The sequence below is a fragment of the Hemiscyllium ocellatum genome, chromosome 24 (assembly GCF_020745735.1).
Source record: "Hemiscyllium ocellatum isolate sHemOce1 chromosome 24, sHemOce1.pat.X.cur, whole genome shotgun sequence".
NCBI classification, from domain to species: domain Eukaryota; kingdom Metazoa; phylum Chordata; class Chondrichthyes; order Orectolobiformes; family Hemiscylliidae; genus Hemiscyllium; species Hemiscyllium ocellatum.
In genome coordinates, this window is record NC_083424.1 from 29,180,082 (window position 1) to 29,207,440 (window position 27,359).

The 27,359-nt window shown below is 40.6% G+C and overlaps 1 protein-coding gene across 2 annotated transcripts in view; it reads left to right on the forward strand.

Annotated features, from left to right (window-relative positions):
* mlxip (MLX interacting protein) overlaps nucleotides 1-27,359 on the forward strand; it is a 118,859-nt gene that overhangs the window by 55,772 nt on the left and 35,728 nt on the right. For both annotated transcript variants that reach the window (XM_060843641.1, XM_060843642.1), the window contains exons 7-10: nucleotides 985-1,074; nucleotides 4,281-4,390; nucleotides 15,273-15,930; nucleotides 22,982-23,088. In XM_060843641.1, coding sequence (XP_060699624.1) covers nucleotides 985-1,074; nucleotides 4,281-4,390; nucleotides 15,273-15,930; nucleotides 22,982-23,088 — 965 coding nt within the window. The remainder of the gene's footprint in view (nucleotides 1-984; nucleotides 1,075-4,280; nucleotides 4,391-15,272; nucleotides 15,931-22,981; nucleotides 23,089-27,359) is intronic.

Sequence of the window (27,359 nt, forward strand, 5' to 3'; positions counted from 1 at the left end):
TTGATCAAATCATTAACTGCAAAAATGTTATGAGCAGAGAAGCAAGAGTTCAGCCAGGATGCTGGACATGGAGTTGTATGTGAATTGGGGGTTTATTTCTTTCTGAGGAAAATATAGATGGATTGGGATGGAAGAGGAATGTGCGTAGTGAGGGATACAAGAAAATATCAGAGTTTACATAACAGGGTTGATATGGGATAAGCAGGACTGTGAAGTGGTTTGAATTTGGATTGGAGAGTTTACACGATAGAACAGATTCAGGAAGGATAAGAAGGCAGTGAGCTCAGGAGAGAGAACTTATGATGCCACTAAAGATGAGAAATCATTTGGAGCATGTAAAAAAAAAAGGAGTAAAGGATTATCATCTCCTAACTTCAATGTCTTGTATGTTGGTTCATTTTTGAATGTACTGAGGCCATGAAGGAAGAAATATAAATGCAAGTTTTTCTTTTAATTCTTCCATTTCAATGAATAATGAAGGACACCTGTAGACTTGCAAGTGCGCGGCACGGTGGCACAGTGGTTAGCACTGCTGTCTCACAGCGCCTGAGACCCGAGTTCAATTCCCGACTCAGGCGACTGTGTGGAGTTTGCACGTTCTCCCCGTGTCTGCGTGGGTTTCCTCCGGGTGCTCCGGTTTCCTCCCACAGTCCAAAGATGTGCGGGTCAGGTGAATTGGCCATGCTAAATTGCCCGTAGTGTTAGGTAAGGGGTAAATGTAGGGGTATGGGTGGGTTGCGCTTCGGCGGTCGGTGTGGACTTGTTGGGCCGAAGGGCCTGTTTCCACACTGTAAGTAATCTAGAACAGTTATCTTACATGATGAACTTGTAAAGGGTGAGTCTTTGTCTTTTTGTCGTGTCTCCTCTCACAAGTTGTACAATACAAAGCATATTGCTCCTAACGTAAAGTATTCAATGATGAAATTGTTAGTTAGCAAAATGTGTTATCCAGGTATTACTTAATCCTCCTGATACTTTCAACAGCACATGCAGGAAATGCTGATATGATTCAGCCTGGATTGATTCCACTACAGCCCAATCTGGACTTCATGGACACTTTTGAACCTTTCCAAGGTAAGATTCGCACAAACACCTTGAATCTTAAAAAGTGGGAGGTTACGTACTCAACTAAGTAAGGGAATTTCTACTTACCTGACGCTGTTTTATTGAATTTTTGCTGAATACATTCATGGTAGAAAATTGATGTTATAGAGAAACATCAGAAGGTATGTGATGCCTTGTTGATCATTTTTATAGTTCTATAAAACAGACTAACATTTTGGGATATGCTTTGACTTTAGTAGTTAGACCTACATCAATTACAATTATTGGCTGAGTTTGAAATAGCATCTAATATTTATTGATCCTGATCAGCTATACGATCCACTCTAGGTTCAGGAATGTTTTCTCAGGTTTAGCAGAATTCATTATGTTTATCAAAGCTTGCACAAAGCAGGTGATACTTAATAAGATAGTAGTTTGCAGCCTATTGATGTTAGAATGCCAGTTCCTGACATTGTTTGACCAGGCACCAGTCTCTTGCCTGTCTTTGATATTCCTTTTTGTGCATTGATTGACTAAAATACAGCCCTTATTGACCCTTGCTCGCCAATATCCCTGGTCAGACTTGGATTGCCTAGGAAGTCAATGTCTAATTGCTTTCTTTAAAAGTACTGGTCATCTTACTAATATCACTTTCTGCAATTTCCTCATTCAATTTTTGGAATGCCAATAATTTTATAAGATCAGCCCTTTATACTTTTACCAAAATAAATTGGCACCAGTGAAGAATTAATGTACTTGCTTAGAGTATGTAATGTCACCTCCTAATGATTAACTATCATGAATTGATACATCTGATTGATTTTGGAGAACAATGTGCCTCCTTCACTGTGACAGCCATGTGTAATGCCACAATAACTGTTAATGTCTAAAATGAAAGTTCAAAATGACCATACAATGTATTATAGATACATCTATAACAAATGGTTAGCCCAGTTGCCTGTACAGTTGGTTTGCAATGCAGTGTGATGCCAGCAGTGTAGGTTCACTTTCTGTACTAGCATGAAGGTCCTGCTTTCTCAACCTTGCCCTTTGCCTGAGACGTGATGATCCTTCAGTTAATCGTGTCACCTGCACTCTGTAATGAGAGAGTAACCTGATGGTTCTCAAACGACTTTATTCTAAGTTACCATTTTGAAACATCACCATGTCTTTGTGTTATAGTTGTGTCTGCTTCTGAGCCTTTACAGATCTATCAAGCTAGGTTTACATTGGCTTGAATTATAAAATAGCAATAAAACAATAAATCTTAACTTTTGTCTGGCCTTATGGTTTGTTGTGTACAGAAAATATTTAACAACTAACCGTAATTAAACAGAATATAGTTTATTCCTGTCATACTTAATCAAATTAGTGATTAATTATTCAGAGATAACTCAGTCCTGCACCAAAGCTGGTTTTGTGATGATGATACATTCCACGTTAAGTTTACTTGGTTGTGCAAGTTCCCACTTTGACTACCAATTTAAGTTTGCCTTACTGACTTTGCTTCAGTGGGGGCAGAGGTTACAAAATGTTCAGATACTTTGGAAAAGTTACAAAGTCCTTCCTGCTGTTGGCTTCATGAAGGGGGAATCATACCTGACAAAGTTATTAGAATTATTTGAGGAGGTTACAAACAGGATAGACAAAGGGGAAGCCAGTAGATGCAATCTACTTGGATTTCTAAAGGACGTTCGGTGTTTGGGGTATTTTAAGCATGGACAGCAGATTGGCAAACTAATAGTTAAGAGAATTGAGATAAAGGGGGGCATTTTCAGACAGCAGTCTGTAACTATTAGAGAGCCACAGGGTTCAGTACTGAGGCCACAGTTATTTGCAGTATATAGTGTATGACTTGGATAGGGGAACCAAAGTTTCTATTTCCATATTTAAGGATCACTCAAAAATAGGTGGGAATGACACACAATGACTGCAGAGGGATATAGATGTGAGTAGCAAAAGTCTGGATCAATAAATATGAATTGGTAAAATGTGAGATAATGCATTTTGTTTGGAAGAATAGAGGAGATGAATATAATTTTAAATAGGGAAAGACTGCAGAGGCTGCAGCAGAGAGGGATTTTGAATCCTTTTTGCATGAATCGCAAAAAATTAGCATATAATAGGAAGAAAGGAGTATAAAAATAGGAAACTCCTGTTAAAATTATGCAAGTTAGCTAGTCAGACCATAGTTAGAGCTGAAAATGTGTTGCTGGAAAAGCGCAGCAGGTCAGGCAGCATCCAAGGAGCAGGAGAATCGACGTTTCGGGCATGAATTCTTCTTCACAAGAAGGCTCATGCCCGAAACGTCGACTCTCTTGCTCCTTGGATGCTGCCTGACCTGCTGCACTTTTCCAGCAACACATTTTCAGCTCTGATCTCCAGCATCTGCAGTCCTCACTTTCTCCTAGAAGACCATAGTTAGAATACTGCGAACAATTCTGGTCCCCTTATCTCAGGAAAGATATACTAGCATTGGAGGCAGTTCAAAGAAGATTAATTAGATTGACCTCTGATATGGAGGGATTTTCTAATGAAGGGAGGTTTAGAATGTTGGGCTGGTGCTCATTGGAATTTAGAAGAATCAGAAGCGACCTTATTGAAACAGACATGACTCTTAGAGACTTGTAGATATGGAGAGGTTGCTCCTGCTTGTAGGAGAGTCTAGAAGCAGAAGGCATAATCTCGGAATAAATGAGTACTCATTGAAGGGGAATGATGAAATTATTTTCTCAGATTCTGTGGAATTCTTTACTGCAGAGAGATGCAAGAGGCTGGGTTGTTAAGAATATTCGAGGGTGAGGTGGACAATTTTTTTAATCAGTAAGGAAATCAAAGCTTGTTGGGAAAAAGGCAGGAAAGTGAATCTGAGGATTATCAGTTCTGATTTCATTGAATGGTGAAGCTGACTTCATGGGCCAAATGGCCCACTTTTTTTTTCTTACTCCTCCTGTGGCTTTTTGTCAGTTGTGTTACAGGAATAAAATTTTCTCTTCTTCATGGCTGATTCTGTAAGTTGCATGTTCATGTGGAAGAGTTTGGTTTTGCAACATTCTTTTTTCTCTTTTCAATGTTGCAAAGTATGACATTTACATGGGACTTTCCCCCCCCAAAGTAATACAGGTATAACTGTTATCCAAGGTCACATTGCATCGAAACTACTTCTGTAGAAATATGTGAGTGCATGGGATATTGCAGGTTGTGAATGATACTAAAACTGAACTACTTAATTATAGATTTGTTTCCCTCGACCCGTTTCCCGTCTTTGGTTGGCAGCCAGTTCTCACCACCCACGCCATCTGTACCTTCTGTCACTTCTCTAGGTGCCAGCAGTTCACCACCACAGGTAAGATTTTTGTTTCTGTATGTACCGTACGCGTAATGCGATAGCTGGTCTTTCTTTTTGTCTCCCCTGTGTGCATTTTGCAAACTACAAGAGCTGCGTTTCAAAATGAAAGTAGTGAACTAAGTTTTATTAGTAGGGTCACACAGTCCATTTTCAAAGTAATTATTTCTACACTATTGAAAAGGGAATTTAAGCATGGAAAATAGGTCTGCATAATAGGTGGTAAACTTTCTGACTCTCTGTCTTGCACATACTGTTCAAAGTTATTTGCTGAAGCTAGTGCCTTAGCACTGCTTCTCATGCAAGCAGTTTGATTTTCACAACAGGCGGAATCATTTAGACACAAAATAGTACTTTTACTTTCCTTGCTATAGCCTGAGTATATCAATTACCTAACATTAATTTATCATTAAATGGCTTCAGTCAGCTGTTCTGTTGGGTGGGTTCTCCTGATTCTGCAACTAAGGGTGACATTTGTATTTTACAACAATTCATATAGCTGGAAATATTGCCTAGCTGGACCATTCAGTTAAAATTATTTTTCTGGATTTATTTACTAACAACCTGATGCATACAGGCTTAGACAAGATGTACTATAGGAACATCAGCAGCATGCTCAATTAGTTTAACTGTTCAGGAGACGTTCCCAGCAGTTTTAGGAGATATGTTGAGTATAAACTACATAAGGTTTGTGTGTCAAGTTGAAATTAATAGCTCAATGATCTGGCATTTATACTGTCTTAAAGGAAACAGTCTCTTTATGATTGATGTTTGTTTTTGCCAAATTTGGAACAGTTTCTGGCTTTCAGTGATCAGCCCAGTTTTATTTAGTACTGCACATTTGGAAAGTTGATTGTTACTCACAGATAGAGTTGATGGTGGTAGAGAAGAGAATTCCAGTCGACCAATTAATTCACATTGAAATGAACAGAAATGAAGCAAATGAGTTTTGCTTCTGTGCATTTTGTATTGGTTTTAGTTTGTGAAGTGTGGTCTGTAAAAAGAGAAAAGTGAATTCCTGTTATGGCCCAATGAGATTTTTTGAAGAGGAAGATGCATTCGGTAGTGGTTATGACATTATTATTGTAAAGAATAGCAATCTAATGGATGTGTATTTGTTAGGAGTAAGAAGTTGGTTTGAAGCCTTAACATTTTTAACAAGTTGGGCTTTACATGTTACTCTGTCTAAGCTTTTTTTAAATTCTATTCCTATTTCTCAACTGTCTTCCTTAATTTATTTAAAATAATTTTTTGTCACAAAGATATGTTCCTGGTTAAGTTTCCTAAGTGGAAATGACATACAGATAGGATTTATTGATAGACAAATCCTGTCTATTTTTCATTGTTATTTTTAATTGGAAATAGTTTCCTTCATCAGCTGCTCCTGGAAGCTTTCAAACTGCATTTGGAATTATTAAGATTGACATTTATATGCAGGCGAATTGCTAAAGTCCATTCTGTGTAACGCAAACTGAATGAAGATAGTGAAGGAAGGAACAGGGAGAGAGAGGAGTTGAACACGTGGCTACAGGGATGGTGCAGGAGGGAGGGTTTTGGATTCTTGGATAATTGGGGCTCTTTCTGGGGTAGGTGGGACCTCGACAAGCAGGATTGTCTTCATCTGAACCAAAAAAGTACCAATATCCTGGGGGGGAAATTTACTAAGGCTATTGGGGTGGGTTTAAAGTAATCCAGCAGGGGGATGGGAACCAAAATTGTAGTTCAAGTTTCGAAAAGGTTGAGAGTAGGGAGGTCCAAAATCAAATTTCAGAGACGCAAGATGGCACCGGCAAACAAGACGTTGGTTTGGAGTGTGTCTACTTCAATGCCAGGAGCATCCAGAATAAAGTGGGTGAACTTGCAGCATGGGTTGGTACCTGGGACTTCGATGTTGTGGCCATTTCGGAGACATGGTTAGAGCAGGGACAGGAATGGTTGTTGCAGGTTCCAGGATTTAGAGTTTCAGTAAGAACAGAGAAGATGGTAAAAGAGGGGGAGGTGTGGCATTGTTGGTCAAGGACAGTATTACAGTTGCAGAAAGGATATTTGGGGACTCGTCAACTGAGGTAGTATGGGCTGAAGTTAGAAACAGGAAAGGAGAGGTCACCCTGTTGGGAGTTTTGTATAGGTCTCTGAATAGTTCCAGAGATGTAGAGGAAAGGAAAGCAAAGATGATTCTCGATAGGAGTGAGAGAAACAGGGTAGTTGTCATGGGGGAACTTCAACTTTCCAAATATTGACTGGGAACGCTATAGTATGAGTACTATTGATGGGTCAGTTTTTGTCCAGTGTGTGCAGGAGGGCTTCCTGACATAGTATGTAGACAGGCCAACAAGGGGCGAAGCCACATTAGATTGGGTACTGGGTAATGAGCCCGGCTAGGTGTTACACTTGGAAGCAGGTGAGCACTTTGGTGATAGCGATCGCAATTCTGTTATGTTTACTTTAGTGATAGAAAGGGATAGGTGTATACCACTGGGTAGGAGTTACAGCTGGGGGAAAGGCAATTACGATGTGATTAGGCAAGATTTAGGAAGCATAGCATGGAGAAGGAAGCTGGAGAGGATAGGCACATTAGAAATGTGGAGCTTATTCAAGGAAAAGCTACTGTGTGTCCGAGAGAAGTATGTACCTGTCAGGCAGGGAGGAAGCTGTAGAGCAAGCACGGGAGCTGTGGTTTACGAAGGAAGTGGAATCTCTGGTCAAGAAGAAGAAGGCAGCTTATGTTAAGATGAGACGTGAAGGCTCAGTTAGGGTGCTTGAGGGTTACAAGGTAGCTAGGAAAGACCTAAAGACAGATCTCAGAAGAGCCAGGCGGAGACATGAGAAGTTGTTGGCGGATAGGATCAGGGTAAACCCTAAGGCTTTCTATAGGTATTTAAGGAATAAAATACAAGAATAAGATTAGGGCCATTCAAGGATAGTAGTGGGAAGTTGTGTGTGGAGTCAGAGGAGATAGGGGAAGCACTAAATGAATATTTTTCAGCAGTATTCACTCTAGAAAATGACAGTGTTGTCGAGGAGATTACTGAGATACAGGCTACTAAACTAGGTGTGATTGAGGTTCACAAGTATGACGTATTGGAAATCCTGCAGAGTGTGAAAATAGATAAGTCCCCTGGTCCGAATGGGATTTATCCTAGGATCTTCTGGGAAGCCAGGGAGGAGATTGCCAAGCTATTGGCATTGATCTTTAAATCGTCATTGTCTACAGGAATAGTGCCAGAAGACTGGAGGATAATAAATGTGGTTCCGCTGTTCAAGAAGAGGAGTAGAGACAATCCTGATAGTTATAGACCAGTGAGCCTTACTTCACTTGTTGGTAAAGTGTTGGAAAAGGTTGTAAGAGTTAGGATTTATAATCATCTAGAAAAAAATAATTTGATTAGGGATAGTCAGCACGGTTTTGTGAAGGGTAGATCATGCCTCACAAACCTTGTTGTGTTCTTTGAGAAGGTGACCAAACAGGTAAATGAGAGTAAACCGGTTGATATGGTGTATATGGATTTCAGCAAGGCGTTCGATAAGGTTCCCCAGAGTAGGCTATTGTACAAAATGCGGAGGAATGGGATTGTGGGAGATATAGCAGTTTGGATCAGTAATTGGCTTGCTGAAAGAAGACAGAGGGTGGTGGTTGATGGGAAATGTTCATTCTGGAGTCAGTTACCAGTGGTGTACTGCAAGGGTCGGTGTTGAGTCCACTGCTGTTCGTCATTTTCATAAACGACCCGGACAAGGGTGTGGAAGGGTGGGTTAGTAAATTTGCAGACGACACTAAGATCGGTGGAGTTGTGGATAGTGACGAGGGATGTTGTAGGTTACAGAGAGACATAGATAAGGTGCAGAGCTGGGCTGAGGGGTGTCAAATGGAGTTTAATGCGGACAATTGTGAGGTGATTGCATTCAGGTTACTCCAATCAAATTGAAAGTACTGGGCTAATGGTAAGATTCTTGGTAGTGTAGATGAGCAGAAAGACCTCGGTGTCCGTACACAGATCCTTGAAAGTTGCCACCCAGGTTGACAGGGTTGTTAAGAAGGCATACAGTGTTTTAGCTTTTTATAATCGAGGGATCGAGTTCCGGAACCATGAGGTTATGCTACAGCTGTACAAAATTCTAGCGCGGCCGCACTTGGAATATTGTGTACGGTTCTGGTCACCGCATTATAAGAAGGATGTGGAAGCTTTGGAAAGGGTGCAGAGGAGATTTGCTAGGATGTTGCCTGGTATGGAGGGAAGGTCTTACGAGGAAAGGCTGAGGGACTTGAGGCTGTTTTCGTTAGAAAGAAGAAGGTTGAGAGGTGACTTAATAGAGACATATAAGATAATCAGAGAGTTAGATAGGGTGGACAGGGAGAGCCTTTTTCCAAGAATGGTGATGGCGAACACGAGGGAGCATAGCTTTAAATTGAGGGGTGATAGATATATCTTTACTCAGAGAGTGGTAAGGGTATGGAATGCTTTGCCTGCAACGGTAATAGATTCGCCAACTTTAAGTACATTTAAGTCGTCATTGGACAATCATATGGATGTACATGGAATAGTGTATGTTAGATAGGCTTCAGATTGGTATGATAGGTCGGTGCAACATTGAGGGCCGAAGGGCCTGTACTGTGCTGTAATATTCTATGTTCTATAGATGAAGGACAAGTATTATTTAAGCAAGCAGTTTTCAACCAGGAAACCTAGTTGACAAGACTTTGTATCTTAAAAGGATATAGATCCCTTCAGGATGAGGAAGGGGAATTAATTTTGGGTAGTGCTGAAACGGCCGAGGCCTTGAATAACTATTTGTGTCAGGCTTCAAAGTGAAAGATGTGTCTAACAGGTGAAAAAAATAATGTGAACGATATGATGGGAGGGAAGGACCTGAATTCAGATGTTATCAGTAAAGGGGTAGTGTTGAGCAAACTTGAGGGTCTAAAGGTAAATAAGTCCCCTGGTCCTGATGGAATGCACCTCAGGGTGCTGAAAGAAATGGTGCAAGTTATAGTAGATGACTTAGTGTTAATTAAGTTAACTAGACTCCGTGCAGGACCTTGTAGACTGAAAGACAGCAAATGTCACGCCACTGTTTAAAGAAGGGTGTAGGCAAAAGGCAGGTAACTATAGGCCAGTTAGCTTTAACCTGCAGTCAGGAAAATGCTGGAGGTTATCACTAAAGATGAAATAGTAAGATGTCTGGATGGAAAGGGTTCCATCAGGCAGACACAGCATGGATTCAGAAAGGGGAGGTCATGTTTGACAAACTTACTGGAGTTCTTTGAGGATGTAACAAGCGTGTTGGATGGAGGGGAACAGGTGGATGTTGTAAACTTGGATTTCCAGAAGGTGTTTGATAAGGTCCTGCATAAAAGACTCATCCGTAAAATAAGAACGCATGGAGTTGAGGGAATGCACTAGCATGGGTAGAGGATTGGTTAACCAATAGAAAGCAGAGAGTTGGAATAAATGCGTGTTCTTCTGGTTGGAGATCAATGGTGAGCAGGGTGTCGCAGGAGTTGCTGTTGGGCCCGCAACTGTTCATAATATATGTAAATGATCTGGAAGAGGAGACCAAGTGTAACGTATCTGAGTTTGCTGATGACACCTGAATTGAGTGGAAAGGCAAACTGTGCAGAGGATGTGGGTCTGCAGAGAGATATAGATCAGTTAACTGAATGGGCAAGGGTCTGCCAGATGGAGTTCCATGTTGGTAAATGTGAGGTTATCCATTTTGGAAGTAAAAATAGTAGGTCAGAGTATTGGACAATAGACAATAGATGCAGGAGTAGGCCATTCTGCCCTTCGAGCCTGCACCACCATTCAATATGATCATGGCTGATCATCCTTAATCAGTATCCTGTTCCTGCCTTATTTCCATAACCCTTTATTCCACTATCCTTGAGAGCTCTATCCAACTCTTTCTTAAAAAATACAGAGACTGGGTCTCCATTGCCTTCTGGGGCAGCGTATTCCATACACCCACCACTCTCTGGGTGAAGATGTTTCTCCTCATCTCTGTCCTAAATGGCCTACCCTTTATTTTTAAAGCTGTGTCCTCTGGTTCGGGACTCGCCCATCAGCGGAAACATGTTTCCTGCCTCCAGAGTGTCCAATCCTTTAATAATCTTATACATATCAATCGATCCCCTCTGTCTTCTAAACTCCAGGGTACACAAGCCCAGTCGCTCCAGTCTTTCAACATAAGATAGTCCCGCCATTCCAGGAATTGACCTCGTGAATCTACGCTGTACTCCCTCAATAGCCAAAATGTCTTTCCTCAAATTTGGAGACAAGAATTGCACACAATATTCCAGGTGCGGTCTCACCAGGGCCCTGTACAGCTGCAGAAGAACTTCTTTGCTTCTATACTCAATCCCTCTTGTTATAAAGTTCAGCATGCTATTAGCTTTCTTCACCACCTACTGTACCTGCATGCTTGCCTTCATTGACTGGTGTACAAGAACACCCAGATCTCTTTGTACTGCCCCTTTACCTAACTTAACTCCATTTAGGTAGTAATCTGCCTTCCTGTTCTTGCCACCAAAGTGAATAACCATACAGTTATCCACATTAAACTGCATCTGCCATGCATCTGTCCACTCACCTAACCTGCCCAGGCCACCCTGTAATCTCCTAACATCCTCCTCACCTTTCACCCTGCCACCCAGCTTTGTACCATCAGCAAATTTGCTAATGTTACTATTAATACCATCTCCTATATCATTAATATATATTGTAAAAAGCTGCTGTCCCAGCACTGATCCCTGCGGTACCCCACTGGCCACCAACTGCTATTCCAAAAGGGAGCCGTTTATCACTACTCTTTGTTTCTTGTCAGCCAACCAATTTTCAGTCCAAGTTAGTACTTTGCCCCCAATACCATGCACCCTAATTTTGCTCACCTCCTATGTGGGACTTTATCAAAGGCTTTCTGAAAGTCCAGGTACACTACATCCACTGGGTCCCCCTTGTCCATCTTCAGAGTTACATCCTCAAAAAATTCCAGAAGATTAGTCAAGCATGACTTCTCCTTCATAAATCCATGCTGACTCTGACCTATCCTGTTACTGCTATCCAGATGTGTCATAATTTCATCCTTTATAATTGACTTCACATCTTTCCCACCAGAGGTCAGACTAACTGGTCTATAATTTCCTGCTTTCTCTCTCGCTCCTTTCTTGAAAAGTGGTACATTAGGCACCCTCCAATCTGCAGGAACTGATGCTGAATCTATCGAACTCTGGAAAATAATAACCAACGCATCCACGATTTCTAGAGCCACCTCCTTTAGTACCCTGGGATGTAGACCATCAGGCCCTGGGGACTTATCAGCCTTCAGACCTAACAGTCTCTCCAACACCAATTCCTGGCAAATATAAATTCCCTTCAGTTCAGGTCCTTCAGCCACTGTTACCTCTGGGAGATTGCTTGTGTCTTCCCCAGTGAACACAGATCTGAAGTACCAATTCAACTCTTCTGCCATTTTTTTGTTCCCCGTTATATAATTCCCCTGTTTCTGTCTTCAAGGACCCAATTTTAGTCTTAACCATTTTTTTCCCTTTCACATACCTAAAAAGGCTTTTACTATCCTCCTTTATAATTTTGGCCAGTTTACCTTCATACCTCATTTTTTCTGTGCGTATTTCCTTCTTAGTAATCCTCTGTTGTCCTTTAAAAGCTTCCCAGTCCTCCGTTTTCCCACTTATCTTTGCTATGATATACTTTTTCTCTTTTAACTTTATATGTTTCTTAACTTCCCTCGTCAGCCACGGCCAGCCCTGCCTCCTCATAGGATCTTTCTTCCTTTTTGGAATGAACTGATCCTGCACCTTCTGCATTATACCCAGAAATATCTGCCATTTTTCCTCCACTGCCATCCCTGCTAGGGTATTGCACCATTGAAATTTGGCTAGCTCCTCCCTCATAGCTCCATAGTTCCCTTTATTCAACTGAAATGTTGTCACTACAGATTGTACCCTCTCCCTTTCAAATTGCAGATTGAAGCTTATTATATTATGGTCACTACCTCCTAATGGCTCCTTCACTTCGAGGTCCCTGATAAATTATTTAAATGGTGAATGATTTCAAAATGCTGTTGTGCAGAGGAACTTAGGAGTGCTCATACATGAATCACTGAAAGTTGATTTGCAGGTGCAATAGGTAATCAGGAAGGCAAACAGAATATTGACTTTCATTGCTAGAGGGATTGAATTTAAGTCAAGATTAGAATGGTGCTGGAAAAACACAGCAGGTCAGGCAACATCCAAGGAACAGGAAAATCGACGTTTTGGGCAAAAGTCCTTCATCAGGGCTTTTGCCCAAAACATCCATTTTCCTGCTCAGATGTTGGCTGACCTGCTGTGCTTTTCCAGCACCACTCTAATCTTTACTCTAATGTCCAGCATCTGCAGTACTCACTTCTGCTGCCAGATTGAATTCAAGTGCAGGGGGATTCTGCTGCAATTGTACAAGATGTTGTGCGCAGTTCTGGTCTCCTCACCTGAGGAAGGATATACTGGCTTTAGAGGAGGTTCACCTGATTCTGGAGATGAGTGGTTGAGCCACCTGGGACTACACTCACTAGAATTTAGAAGAATGAGAGGGGATTTTATAGAGACATATAACATTCTGCAAGGGTTAGATAAGATGGAAACAGTTTGCCTGCCTCTATTGGTGGGTGAAGCTTCAACTAGGGGACATGGCCTAAAGATTAGGGAGAGTAGGTTTAGGACAGATGAGGAGAAACTGCCTTTCCTAAAGAGTAGTGAATCTATGGAATTCTCTGCCCAAGGAAGCAATCGAAGCAGCTTCATTAAATCTATTGAAGACACAGTTGGATGGGTTTTTGCATGGTGGGGGAATTAAGGGTTATGGGGATAATGCAGGTAGGAGGAGCTGAGACGATGGGTAGATCAGCCACAATCTTGATGAATGGCAAAGCAGGCTTGACGGGCCAAATGGCCTACTCCTGCTTCTATTACTATGAAACTATGTATCACCCAAACATTTGGAACTTCTGGACAAGGGCAAAGGAATCCATTATTTAAACTTAATAAAAGTATATTTGATATAAATCCCTTCTGTAGTGTTCATTTTCCTTAATTTTTTAACTTGCCTCTATCATCTGGTCAGCATCTCTTTGTTGGAAAGTTAATTCTTTTCTGGCAAAGAGGAAGTATAAGGAAGTATAAAGTCAGGCACAACAACACTGAATTACAGAAAACTGTAATATGGAATTTTAACCTGGCTCAGAATGAGATTAGGGGTTAAAATCTAATCCTCAATAAGTTAGGGAACGTGTGGGAATATTCATTATTTTGTATTAGTAGTCAAGTTGAATTAAATAAATTTGAACTTAGCTATGTATGTTCATTTGCTGTGACATGAAAATACTTAATAATTTGTGTGATTTTAACTCACAAAGTTCCCACTTTCAGAAGTACAACAGGTGTGTCCATTTGTAAAAGATGTAGATATCCAATTCAGATCACCAGTACTACTATTATTTGATAACAGGTTGTCCTTTTACATTACCATATGCAGATATTAGTAGGGCTGCACTTAAATAAGAATACTTGGAGGAATAATCAATACTTTGTGCCTCAGACAATACCTAAGGCATGAAACCTATGGCAGCAATACTATTTTTAGAATTGACCAACATTAAACCAATTTGTTTTGCAATGGAGAGATACTGTCTTGAAGTCCCTGCCTTTTAAAGTTGTTTTGTGCAACCACATATGTATTGTAACTTTGGTCTGCTACATAGTGACTCACCTCCAGGTAATATTGATCTTTGAACAGCGAAGGAAATTCATAAACAGCAGTGATAACCTTTTAAAAAAAATCTGATTTCAGGTGTTGCTATTAGTTAGAGATTTAATTAAGTATCTTGCTTACATTGTTTAGTACCTGATTCCCTCATTTGGTGACACTACAGAGAGAGCTAATATGCACTTGTTGACAGTGCAGTGGCTGGGATTCAGCTAGTACTGTAATGTTTTGTAGTTAATTATAGCACCACCCAGTGGTAAAATATGTTGTGACAGTTTAAAGCTTCGAATTGCATCTGAGCATGCCCCACCTCTTAGTTTACTGCAGATTCATGTGTTTTAGAAAGTAATGAAGGGGTCAGCTGGGGAGCGGAAAGAAAGGATCATCAAAGTATTCGATCAGCAAGGTTTTGAACTCAGCTGTTTTAGTTTTATAATCAAAATAATTATCTTGTACCTTTTAAAACAAAATCTAAAATGTTTTTAGAGGTTATATAGGACATTCCAATAATATTCTTGATAGGTTGGTTTGGGATATATGACTACAAGATTCTATTAAATATAACAAAATGGTTGTTGACACTTGAGTAATATGCTAGAAAATATTCAAACATTATTGAGATATTAAAGCAAAAACAGAGCAGCAGTGCTGTTTATAGACAAAGTATAATCCTGATTTAGGAGTAATAAACTGGTGGATTTTATTTTGACCTCTACAGACTATTTTTAAATTTCTCTGGCAGACTTCCCCACCTTGACTGTAATACTCCCTCTTTACAGCCCTGTTATCTGATAGCGTGCAAATGGTGTTGTATTAGCAATAGAAAATAAAATCTTTTCTAAATATTGTTTTAGTTATAAATCAGGTTGTTGTCCCTGCTTAAAATGCAGATATGAATGCAAACATATTAAATATTCATTTGCCAATGCTAATAATTTCTACTATGTTCTCTAATCAGTGAATAAGAACTATATTCTTTATCAATTTTACTTCTGCTATTATTTTGGAGTGGCAGAAGATTTATATTTGATTTATGTAGTTGGAATAATTTAATCCATCTTCAGCTAAGCACTCATTCTCAATCAGTTTTTTTGTCATTTACTATATAATTATGTTTTTTCAAGGAAGCTATCTTGCCGGCTAGCAATCTAACTGGCACGATGTCATCAGTTAACATTGAGGAGGAACTAATTCCATCTCCTGGTCCTCCTTCAGTGATGGATCATGTTAATACCAGCAATGGCAATAGTAGTTCAAATTTCACGGCTTTTCCTCAGAATCAAGAGTTTCGTCCACAGACAGCACTAAACAACCAGCAGACGTTTTTGCTACTGTTTCCATCTGATGCACCAACACCTCAGACTCCCCAAACCCAGCAACCAGAAACAGTCAAGTCTGAAGTGCCTTCCGACATGTCTCTGAATACCCAGTTGTTTGTAAGACCAGAGGATCAGAAGTTTACTTTGCCTGCTTCACCACCACCACCAGCGATTACTCATACTGCCTCATCTATGTTTACACAAATTCCTGCTGCTACTACATTCACCCAAAATCAGAATCTTCATCTTGCCACAAAACAACAAGGAGTGCCTTGTAATGTTACTATGCAGCCACCAAGTGTTTCTACACCTTTTGCTGTACCAAAAGCTGGCTCTTCTCCAGGGCTTGGAAATAGGCCTCCTAAACAGCTCCAGAAATTTGGTCCTACATTGAAGTCAGACCCAGTTCCCATAGCACCTGCTCCTTCACCAAATGCCTTCTTAGCACAATTTTTGGCATCAGGTAAGAAAACTTTGACCTTTAATTTGATGTCTGTTTATTGCAATTTGTACTTTTATATAGGATAATGGAGACTCAATTTGTTCATCAAGGTGGTTAATCTCAGGCTGCTTACCTTCTGAAATTAAAAGAATCTGTGCTAGTGATGGAAGTTTTGAAGGAAATGAAGAAATTACAAGGACACTGTCCACAATCTTTCAGTCTTCACTTGCTTTGAGGGAGGCTAAAATGCTGGAAAGTTGCAAACATTATTGCTTTGTTCAAGAAACATAAGTATATGCCCAGCAGTCACAGAGTAGTCAGTTTACCTGTCATGTGTGGGGAAGCTTCTAGAAACAATTATTTAGGATGGAATTAATAGTTACGTTGAAAAAACATGGTTGATTAGGAAGAGTCAGCATGGATTTCTAAAGGGGAAATCATGTTTAAATAATGCTAGAGGTTTTTGAAGAGTTAACAAAAAGGCATAAGAAAGGTAGCTCCTTGGATGCTGCCGGCCCTGCTGCGCTTTTCCAGCAACACATTTTCAGCTCTGATCTCCAGCATCTGCAGTCCTCACTTTCTCCTAGAAGAAGGGAACAGCTTAACAAGGTACCTGATCTCTGCCATCACTGGCAAAAAGTAAAGCTTCTATCTCAAGCAACATTTGTTAACCTTTAAGTTGACCAATGCTGAGGACTCAATGTTTGAGCATTCTGCATTGTGTGTCACACAACCTTTAATTAATGCTTCTTAAAAAGCTCTCAGCTAATTTGAAACTGTTAACTTTCTCCACTTACCTGGGTTCTGTTAAGTGAAGCCTTCTCTGGATTTAACATGACAATGCTGAAATACTTCAGGAAGCCAATTATTAACTCTATACTGTTTGTTCTCAGCAGTCATTTCTGGTGACAGATAGTTTTGTGCTCTATTGCTGTTACAGAATGAAATAGCGCAGAAGGAAGCCTTTTACCCTATCGTGCCTGTGCTAACTCTTTGAGGAGATTGAACTTGTCCCAACTTGCTCTTTCCAAATCATTTGTTTCCAGTTGTTTTTCTGATTTACTTTTGAAATGTGGTACTGCTGCTTGCACCACCCTTGTAAGCAGTGCATTCCGATGAACAACTTCCTGGGCTCACTTTTTAAAACTTTCACATCGTCTCTGGTAAATTTGCCTATTCGCTATCTGCGTCTTTTGATTACTGACTTTTCTGCCATTGGCAGTTCTTCTTTACTTCGTCAAAATCCTTGATGATTTTGAGCACTCTTGTCAAATCAATCTTCTCTGCTGAATGGAGAGCAGCCCAGTTTCTTTCTCTCTCTTTGATATCAAAAATATACCTGATTCATAAAAAGTACATAGTCATGAAAGCAGTTCAGTTCTGTACTGTAGCATATGAAGAAACACAACAAACATTGGAGTTTGACTCTATCCAGCAAACAAACCAAAGGCATTTCTTTCTTAGAAGACTATATTTATATATATTTGAAGCATTGGAAGGTTCTGATAATTGAATGGACCCCCATTTAACTTCAGCACAAAGACCTGAGATGGTGGTCTTCCCCACTGTGCTTAGATGGCAGCTGCTCCAAGCTTTATTGCATCCCTCAGCATGTAGTTCTGGACCTTGGAATGTGCCAGTCTGCGACACTCAGTCAATGCCAACTCCTTGCTCTGGAAGATGAGCAACTTTTGGGCAGACCAAAGAGCGACTTTCACTGAGTTGATGATCCTCCAGGCATAGTCGATGTTTATCTTGGTGCATCTTGGGGAACAGCCTGTATAGCACAGAGACTTGTGTCATGGAGCTGCTCGGGGCAAACCTTGACAAAAACCACTGCATCTTTCTCCAGACTTCTTTGCCAAGATACATTCCAGCAGGAGATGTGTGACAGTCTCTACACCCCGCAGCCACTTTGAGGGCAGTGTGCAGCAGCACATGGAGTTCAGGCATACATGAACGATCTCACAAGAAGTGCCCTTCTCACCACCTGCTAAGTGATGGAAAGTTCTGCTGATAAGGCGTTCTGGCAAATGACTTTGGTAGCCTGCTCGGGGAGCAACCTGACAGGATCCACCCCCTCTTTTTCCAGCAGAGTCTCAAGGATGCTACATGCTGACCACTTTCTGAGGCACTTGTGGTCAAAGGTGTTTGCAAATTCCTTCACGAAGGACGGGTGATACAGAATGAAATACTTGGAGCATTCTGCTGCAATGAGGCCAGTCCTGTCCTTCGCAACACTCAGTGACACTTGGTGTTTGTGTACTGAGGTCTAACCACAGCTTGATGTAGCCACGCGCAAAGGTATGTTATCTAGAGCTTTGTACGTGGTGTCCGTGTGAATAAGGTCTCAGACCTCCAGATGAAGTGGAAGGTGGCTCAGCAATAGCACAGGTTCTGTGAGCCAGACCTGTGCTATGTAAAACAGCAGTGAGTGCCTTACACCCTGATGACAAGGTTTTTACCCACAATAAAGAGGGAGTGATGCTCCCAAAAATCCAGTTTCAGCCTAACCTCAGCAATACGCTCCTCCTGAGGTTTTGCACGCATCCCGGCACCTCGGAACCATATTCCCAGCATCTTCAGGTAATCTGCCCCAACAGTGAAGGGGGTAAAGGTTGGCCAAGTTCCTAAAGAAACAGCTCAGCTTCTGTACTCCCATGACATAACTGAAGTCCCTTGTACCATTCTGCTAAATCTATTCTGTGTCCTCTCCAGTACCTTGGCATCCTTTCTCGAGATTGGTTTCTAGGATTTATTTTTCTGCAGTGGAGGTTTAACTGGTGTTAAATTCCATTGTATGAATTGCTGGTTGAATTTGTGCAATAATTAGAGTCTTCTGTTTCAATTACAGACTTCTCATTTATGGATTTCTTATTTATTAGCCATTTATTTCAAGTTATGTCTATTGTACAATGGGTTCTAATTGGAAGCTGTTTTAAAAAAAAGTGGGGGAACTGCAGTATAGCTATCAAATGATGACAGAGAGGTTTGGTCCATAAGGTTTAGTTCCTGGATTTTTTTCCCCCACCAACTTCTTTTTTTAAAATTTCTATCATCATGAATTGCCAAGAGTTTAGACCTAGCAGGACGAGGGGAGGAGTTTGAGTAGTCACTGCTTAGTTTCTGCTTAGCAAACAGCTCAAGTGTAGTCATGATGGAGTGCTGAAAACAGATCCCAGTTGCTGGTTTGCACATAGTTTGGAAAGGCCAAAAAAGTGAGGGATAAAGCAGATAAGTATTTATCTTTGCATAAACTGTCGCAATAAAATTCTGACTTGAGCCATGTTTTATGTGGTAGATATAATAGTTTGGAAATATGTCAAAAGCAAGTTGATGCGTGAGTGGGAAGATTTTAAGTAATAGGAGCAGGAGTAGGCCATGTGGCCCATTGAGCCAACTCCACTATTCAGTCGAATCAGGGTTGAGCTGATTTATGGCTGTAACTTCATTTTCTTGCTGCACACCCTATCCTTGCCCATGACACTCGACTCCCTTGAGCAAAAATATTTCCAGTACAGTTGTGAATATGCGTCCCAGTCTCCACTTTTATCTGGGAAGAAAATTTTAAAATCTAATAACCCTTTGAGAGAGAATCCTTTCTTGTCTTTTCATAAATGGGGATCATAGAATCCCTACAGTGTGAAAACAGGCCATTTGACCCAGTAGGTCCACACCGATCCTCTGAAGAGTATCCCACACAGACCCATTACTCTACATTTCCCATGAGTAATGCACCTAACCTACACATCCCTGAACATTATGGACAATTTAGCATGGCCAATTCACCTAAACTGCACACCTTTGGACTGTGGGAGAAAACTGGAGCATCCGGAGGAAACCCACACAGACTCGGGGAGAATGTACAAACACAGCACAGTCACCCAAGGCTGGCATTGGACCCTGATCCCTGGTGCTGTGAGGCAGCAGTGCTAACCACTGAGCTGCTGTGCCACCCCATGCTGTTTATTTCTGAAGCACAAATTGACTGTAGTATCCAGAGCCTCCAGCCATTTCTAGATATCACATGGAGTGAATCAAATTGGCTGAAGACTGACAAGAGTGATGCTGGGGACATCTGGGAGAGGCTGAGATGGATCATCTACTGAGCACTTCTGGCTGAAGATTGTTACAGCTGCTTTGACCTTATCTTTTGTGCATGTTGAGCTTCCCCATTATTGAGGAAGGAGTTATTTGTGGAGCTTCCTTTTCCTGTAAGTTGTTGAATTGTCCATTACCATTCATGACTGGATGTGGCAGAACTACTGAGCTTAGGCCTGCTCTGTGCTTGTGGAATTGCTCAGTTCTGCCTATCAGATGCTCCTTCTGCAAATTGGCATGCAAGTAGTCCTGTTGGGTAGCTGCACCAGATTGACACCTCCATTTCTGGTATGCCTGTTGCTGCTGCTGGAGTGCTTTCCTGCACTTATGTTGAACCAGGATTGACTGTCAGGCTTGATGGTATTGGTAGAGTGGGGGATAACTGAGCCACGAGTACAGTTCTGTTGCTGCTAATGCCCTCAACATCTTATAGATGCTCAGTTTTGAGCTGGTGGATTGGTTTGAAGTCAATTCCATTTGACATGGTGATAGCACAATGGCTGATATTCTGAATGTGAAGATGGAACTTTATCTCCATCAGGACTGTGCGATGGTCAGTCTTAACTGTATTGTCATACACAGCAGACAAATTGGTGAGGATGAGATGAATTATGTTTTTCCCCCACCACATGTTGCAGAACCAGTCTAGCACCTGTACCTGTTAAGACTTGACCAGCTCAGTCAGTAATGGTGCTGCCAAGCCACTCTTCGTGTGGATATTGAAGACCACTACCCAGAGTACACTTTCTATCCTTGCTCAGTGACTTGCTCGACTCTGATTTCAATGCTGTTCACCTGGTCCTAGACTCCCCATATCATCAATACTTCCTTTACAAAAGGATCTATTATTTTTAGACGGTACTTCCTAGTTTTAGACTTCCACACAGTTCTCTCTCAAGAACTGCTCTATTCAACTCTTCTAAACTCCAGTGAGTATAGATCCAATCTGCTCAACCTTGTATGACAAGAGAACCGCCTTGACTCCAGGAGTCAGTCAGTTGAACCTTCTCTCAAGTGCTTCTGATGCAATTATATCCCTTGTTATGCAAGGACACTGAACTGATAGACAGCCCTCCAGTTGCAGTCTCATTTCCCCTTGTAGGGCTAGAGCAATATTCACCTATTTTCTACTTCATTTCCCTTGCATTGCAGACTAACATTTCCCAAGCTTTCCTAATCATTTGCTGTGCCTGTATGTGATTCTTATGATTGTAAACATCTTTGTGGTTCTTTTATAAGGGGACCCAAACCTCTATGTACTTTAGCATCTGTAATCTCCCTCATGATAAATAGTATTCAGCTTCTCTTCTTTCTGTCAAATTGGACAAGCTCAGATTTTCCCACATTATACACCACCTACCAAATTACTTTATCTATTTATAGCCCTTCAGAGTCTATATATCCATTTTGTATCAGTTGTATTTTTTCTTTGCAGAAGTGCCAGGCAGCAATTACAAGGGTCTACCTAGATTCTAGACTTCAGTCCTTGTATTGAATATGCTTCTTAAACAGCCTGCTTCTACATACAAGCATATAAGTTAGGAACTGAAGTAAGCCATTCGACCCCTTTAGCTTTCTGTGCCATTCAATAAGATCATGGCTGAACTGAGTACATTTGGATTGCATGTTTCCACCCTGGTCACCTTGGATTCCCTTGCCTAACAACAAACTGTCTGCCTCTATCTAAAAAATATTCGACAATCGCATCTCAAATGCCTTCAGAGGCAGGGGATTCCGAAGTTTGAAAATTCTCTGAGAGAAAAAAACACTCTCATCTGCTCAAAAGGGCAACACCTAATTTTTAAACAGTGCCCTTGGTTGTGAATTCACTCTCAAGAGGAAACATTCTTTCCAAAATCAATCTTGTTAAGACCTTTAGAATGTTTTACACTTTGATCAAATCAATGTTCATGCTTCTAACTCCAGCGGAATAAGCCCAATCTGTCCAAACTTCAAGCATAACATCCTTCCCTTTATGTTCAATTCCTACTGTAATAAAGGATAGCATTCCTTTCACCCTCTTAAGCATGATGTTTTAAAGTGAAAAGGAGGAACTGATTTTCTTTTAAATATTCCGTGGATTCTGTGCCAAATATGTTTGTAAAATTGAATAGAGTGCAAGCTTTAGGGTAAATGGCAATATGGGCAGTTTCATTGCAAACCACAAATATTTGTCATTCCTGACCTACCTAATCTATTCACTTCATCCGAACACGGAATGCCTTCTTCCTTTTAATGCAGAGGTTATTTATAATGTAGAAAATGTATATGGGATGTCTCAAAAATCATATTTTTATTGTAGTCTTCAATTCATTTAAAATGCAAGTTACTCAATCTGATTGTGCTGTTTATTTTTCTTTTTAATACAAGTTCTAACAACAGTATGTTTTTTTACATTTAATTGATGAGCAACACAAGGAAAATATTAGTTTAGAAAAGTTTGAAGCTTTGGTACCTTTGGGCGGCACGGTGGCTCAGTGATTAGCACTGATGCCTCACAGGGCCAGGAACCTGGGTTCAATTCCTGCCTCAGGCAACTGTCTATGTGGAGTTTGCACGTTTTCCCCGTGTCTGCATGGGTTTCCTCAGGGTGCTCTGGATTCCTCCCACAATCCAAAGATGTGCAGGTTAGGTGAATTGGCCATGCGAAATTGTCCCATAATGTTCAGTGATATGTCGATTAGGTGCATTAGTCAGGGGCTAACATAGGGAAATGGTTCTGAGTGGGTTACTTTTCGGCGGGTCGGTGTGGACTTGTTGGCTGAAAGACCTGATTCCACACTAGAGATTCTATGATGCTCGCGATCTGATCATCTTACAGAGTTAAACTAAAACAAACATCGTACTTTGTCTCGATTTACCTGTGGAACTTTTAAAATTTTTGAATAAAAAGCAATAATTGAAAATAGTGTTGAACTGAAGCCTTTCCAGATGTTGCATAAAATAGGAAAAAAATTATTTTCTTTTGCAGGTTCCAGTGCTGTTCTTGTGACTTCTAGCCCATTAAAACATGAAAGAGTACTGGCTTGTGCAGGTAGCCAGCCTAGTGTTGTTATCACACCAGCTGCTATTGCCACGGTAAGATGTCTTTTGCTCAGATCAAGATTTGTATCGTTTGAGGTGAACCACTTGATAAATTTAAGGTGGTGCTCTTCAACATGGTCTATTTCTATGAACTGATTAAGCATTAATGTAATTTGCTTCATTTTTTATAAAAGCTAATAAGTTTACCATCATTTAAAAAAATTGTGCCTCTGAAGTTTAAGAGAAGAATGGATTTCATGTTGTCAATCAGGCAACTTCAAATCAGTAGAGGGCGCTTCATTCTTTATCAACCCATTCTGGTGTTAGGTTCAGTTGCTTCTAATGAATTCAGTCATATAGAGCAGCCCAGATACAATTGTTAGAGTAATGCTGAGGCCTTTGTGAGAGCTTATTAATGGCACATTAGGTAAAGTTTCCTTCAGTTTTTTTTAATCCCTTTTTTTTTTCCAATTACTTTATCCTCTGTTCTTTAACCTTATACCTATGGGAATAGTTTTGCCTTGTTTACAAAGATTTGTATTTGTGTCCAAAGGTGCTTCAGGCGCGTTGTAAATAAAATATGATACAGGGAGTCACATTAAAAAATATTAGAGACGATGACTCAGAGCTTGATTGACATGAGAGTTTTTAAGGAGCTTGTTTTTTAAAAAAAACAAAGGAAGCTAGAAAAGCAGAGATCAGGTTTTATTATGAGTAAATAGAATTGAGTGACAAGCACATTTTATGGTATTTGTGTCTATTTTAATTTTAGAGTCTTAGAGATGGACAGCATGGAAACAGACCCTTCGGTCCAGCCAACCAGATATCCCAACCCAATCTAGTCCCAACTGCCAGTGTCCGGCCCATATCCCTCCAAACCCTTCCTATTCATATACCCATCCAAATGCCTCTTAAATGTTGCAATTGTACCAGCCTCCACCACTTCCTCTGGCAGCTCATTCCATACACATACCACACACTTTGCGTGAAAATGTTGCCCCTTAGGTCTCTTTTATATCTTTTTCCTCTCACCCTAAACCTATGCCCTCTAGATCTGGACTCCCTGACCCCAGGGAAAAGACTTTGTCTATTTATCCTATCCATGCCCCTCATAATTTTGTAAACCTCTACAAGGTCACCTTTCGACTCTGACACTCCAGGGAAAACAGCCCCAGCCTGTTCAGCCTCTCCCTATAGCTCAAATCCTCTAATCCTGGCAACATCCTTGTAAATCCTTTATGAATCCTTTCAAGTTTCACAACATCTTTCCGATAGGAAGGAGACCAAATTGCATGCAATATTCCAACATTGGCATAGCTATGAAGGAGCTATGAACCTGTACTCCAAGGTCTCTTTGTTCAGCAACACTCCTTAGGACCTTACCATTAAGTGTATAAGTCCTGCTAAGATTTGCAATCCCAAAATGCAGCACCTCGTATTTATCTGAATTAAACTCCCACTGCCACTTCTCAGTTCATTGGCCCATCTGATCAAGATCCTGTTGTAATCTGAGGTAACCTCCTTCGTTGTCCACTACACCTCCAATTTTGGTGTCATCTGCAAACTTACTAACTGTACCTCTTATGCTCTCATCCAAATCACTTATGTAAATGACAAAAAGTAGAGGACCCAGCACCGATCTTTGTGGCACTCCACTGGTCACAGGCCCCCAGTCTGAAAAATGCCACTCCACCACCACTCTGTCTTCTACTTTTCAGCCAGTTCTGTATCCAAATGGCTAGTTCTCCCTGTATCCCGTGAGATCTAACCTTGCTAACCAGTCTCTCATGGGGAACCTTGTTGAATGTCTTCCTGAAGTCCATATAGATCACATCTACTGCTCTGCCCTCATCAATCCTCTTTGTTACTTCAAAAAACTCAATCAAGTTTATGTCCCATAAACTTGATTTCCCACTCTCAAAGCCATGTTGACTATCCCTAATCAGTCCTTGCCTTTCCTGTCCCTCAAGATTCTCTCCAACAACTTGCCCACCACTGACGTCGGGCTTACTAGCCTATAGTTTCCTGGCTTGTCCTTGCCACCCTTCTTATACAGTGGCAGCACCTTAGCCAACCTGCAGTCTTCCGGCACCTCACCTGTGACTATCAATGATACAAATATCTCAGCAAGAGGCCCAGCAATCGCTTCTCTAGCTTCCCGCAGAATTCTAACGTACACCTGATTAGGTCCTGGGGATTTATCCACCTTTATGCATTTCACATCCTCCAGTACTTCCTCCTCTGTAATATGGACATTTTGCAAGGTGTCACCATCTATTTCCATACATTCTATATCTTCCATACTCTGTTATGGAATTCCATAATTTCTGTTATGTTAGTTTCTCGATCTGGGTGAGTTTAAGAGTTGATGCATGGCTTGCTGAGTGACTTCCTCATATCCTTTTGAGATGGTTAACCATGCTATCCTTCTCCAAAACTCTCTGCTATTGTCCAGCTGAGGGTGGGATTGTCCATGCCTGGTTCCATTCTTATCAATGTAATTGTGACCAGAGGGTCACCTACAGGGATTTCTTTGCCATTCCCAAGATAACTTTCCAAGGTGGCCTTCAATGTTCCATCCTTTCTTCAAAAGCCCTGTTGGGATCTTTCAAGAATTCACATATTTTGGAAGATTACAACCACTATATCTACAGCTGTTTATATCAGTCTGTAGGGTGCAGGCCACCAGGTCAAGGGAGCATTTCAATTCTAGTCTGAGTAATTTTCACAGTACCATTGCCCTTGCGATTGTGATTGTTATAAAGTTCTTTTTCATCCCCTCTTTTTTTAATTATTGTTAGAATGCTTTTTGTGTCTTCATCTGTAAAGACTAATGAAAAATACCTGTTCAACACTCCAGTCATTTTACTCTTGCCTATTAATTGCCTGTTTCTTCCTCCAACTCTCACTTAAGCAAATCTTTTCCTTTCTGTGGTCTGTTTTCACAGTCTTTGTCTACATACCCTTGTAATTGCCTTTATTTAAGCTTGAGGCAACACTGTTAAGGCATGTTTTGTTGCTGGTATTGATTATGAAATTCTATCATGTTCTGATCCCTGTCGTCTTGAGGCTTCTTTATTATTTGGTCATTAGTTGATGTTGTCTCATTAAACACTGCCAGATCTGAAATAGTTTAATTCTTGTTTGGTTTTATGTTGTTCTGCACTACCATTGTCCTGACCAAATTCTAGGGACTCAAGTTACCTTTGCAAAGTTTCCTGTAATCTATGTGAAGATTAAAATGACTTATGCAGTAGCTAAGTTATAAGCCAATAGTTTCTCTTCATGCATACTTTGTCCCCCTATGAAGTTACTGTGAGAGGGTCTTTTAAACCACTACAGAAATAGCTTTTATTCTTTGCTTTCTTTCATCTCCACCCAAAATTGATTCGATGTCTTACTGTTCTAAGCCAAAGCCATCTGTCTCGGGCACACTAATCTCACGTTTTAATAACCGAGCTCCTCCACCATTTTTAAAATTTACTTCCTATTCCCTTTGCTGTGCTTCAGATATTTAGGTGTCAGTGATATCTGTGTAATGTCTATCAGACCACACTTATGCCTTGATTGGAAAAATTAGAACTTGTTTTGTTTTGCTATGAATACTGGGTCCCATTTGGATACAGAGACTTTAATTCTGTCTTTTTTACCATTCTTCCACACTCTGACTTTATCTGTTGCTGCACTCTTAAACTTATACACTCTGTCTTTCCCTGTAGCACACTTATTATCATTCTCTGTATTGTTATCCTTTTCTATTATCTTACTCTTTCTATTTAACTTCTCCCCTCATCTGTTTTCTCCCTTCCTCCTCCTCTTTTCCCCCACTCCCCAGTTATTTATTTTAAAGTACTTCAAAGTTCCTAATTTCTGGGTATCATTCTAGGAAATATATCCGTATCCAGTCTAAGGCCTTGGTTTCCTTCTGAAATTGAGCACTGTAAACCTCAGGTCTCATTGTGTTTTAGCATAACTTGTTTTGAACTCCATGTCTATGTTTATAACCAGCGATCCAAATGTGTTTTTAAGCAGCCTTCTCAACTAGCAGCCTCCAAAGTCTTGCGCACGCGCGTGTGTGTGTACCTGAAGTTTCACTGTTCTTGCACTTTCTTTAACAAATGTACAATTTAGTTTACATTGCCTGTTATTTTTCAGTAATTTAGATTGATTAGGGTCTCACTTTCTTAGGTTTTCTGATTCTCTGTGACTTGCCTCAAATTGGTGGAGTTCATACATTCTTGGGAAAAATATACAAAGAATCATATTATGCTATGACACAATGGATATGACATTTGATTTCATCATATTTCCCTAGGATTTTGATG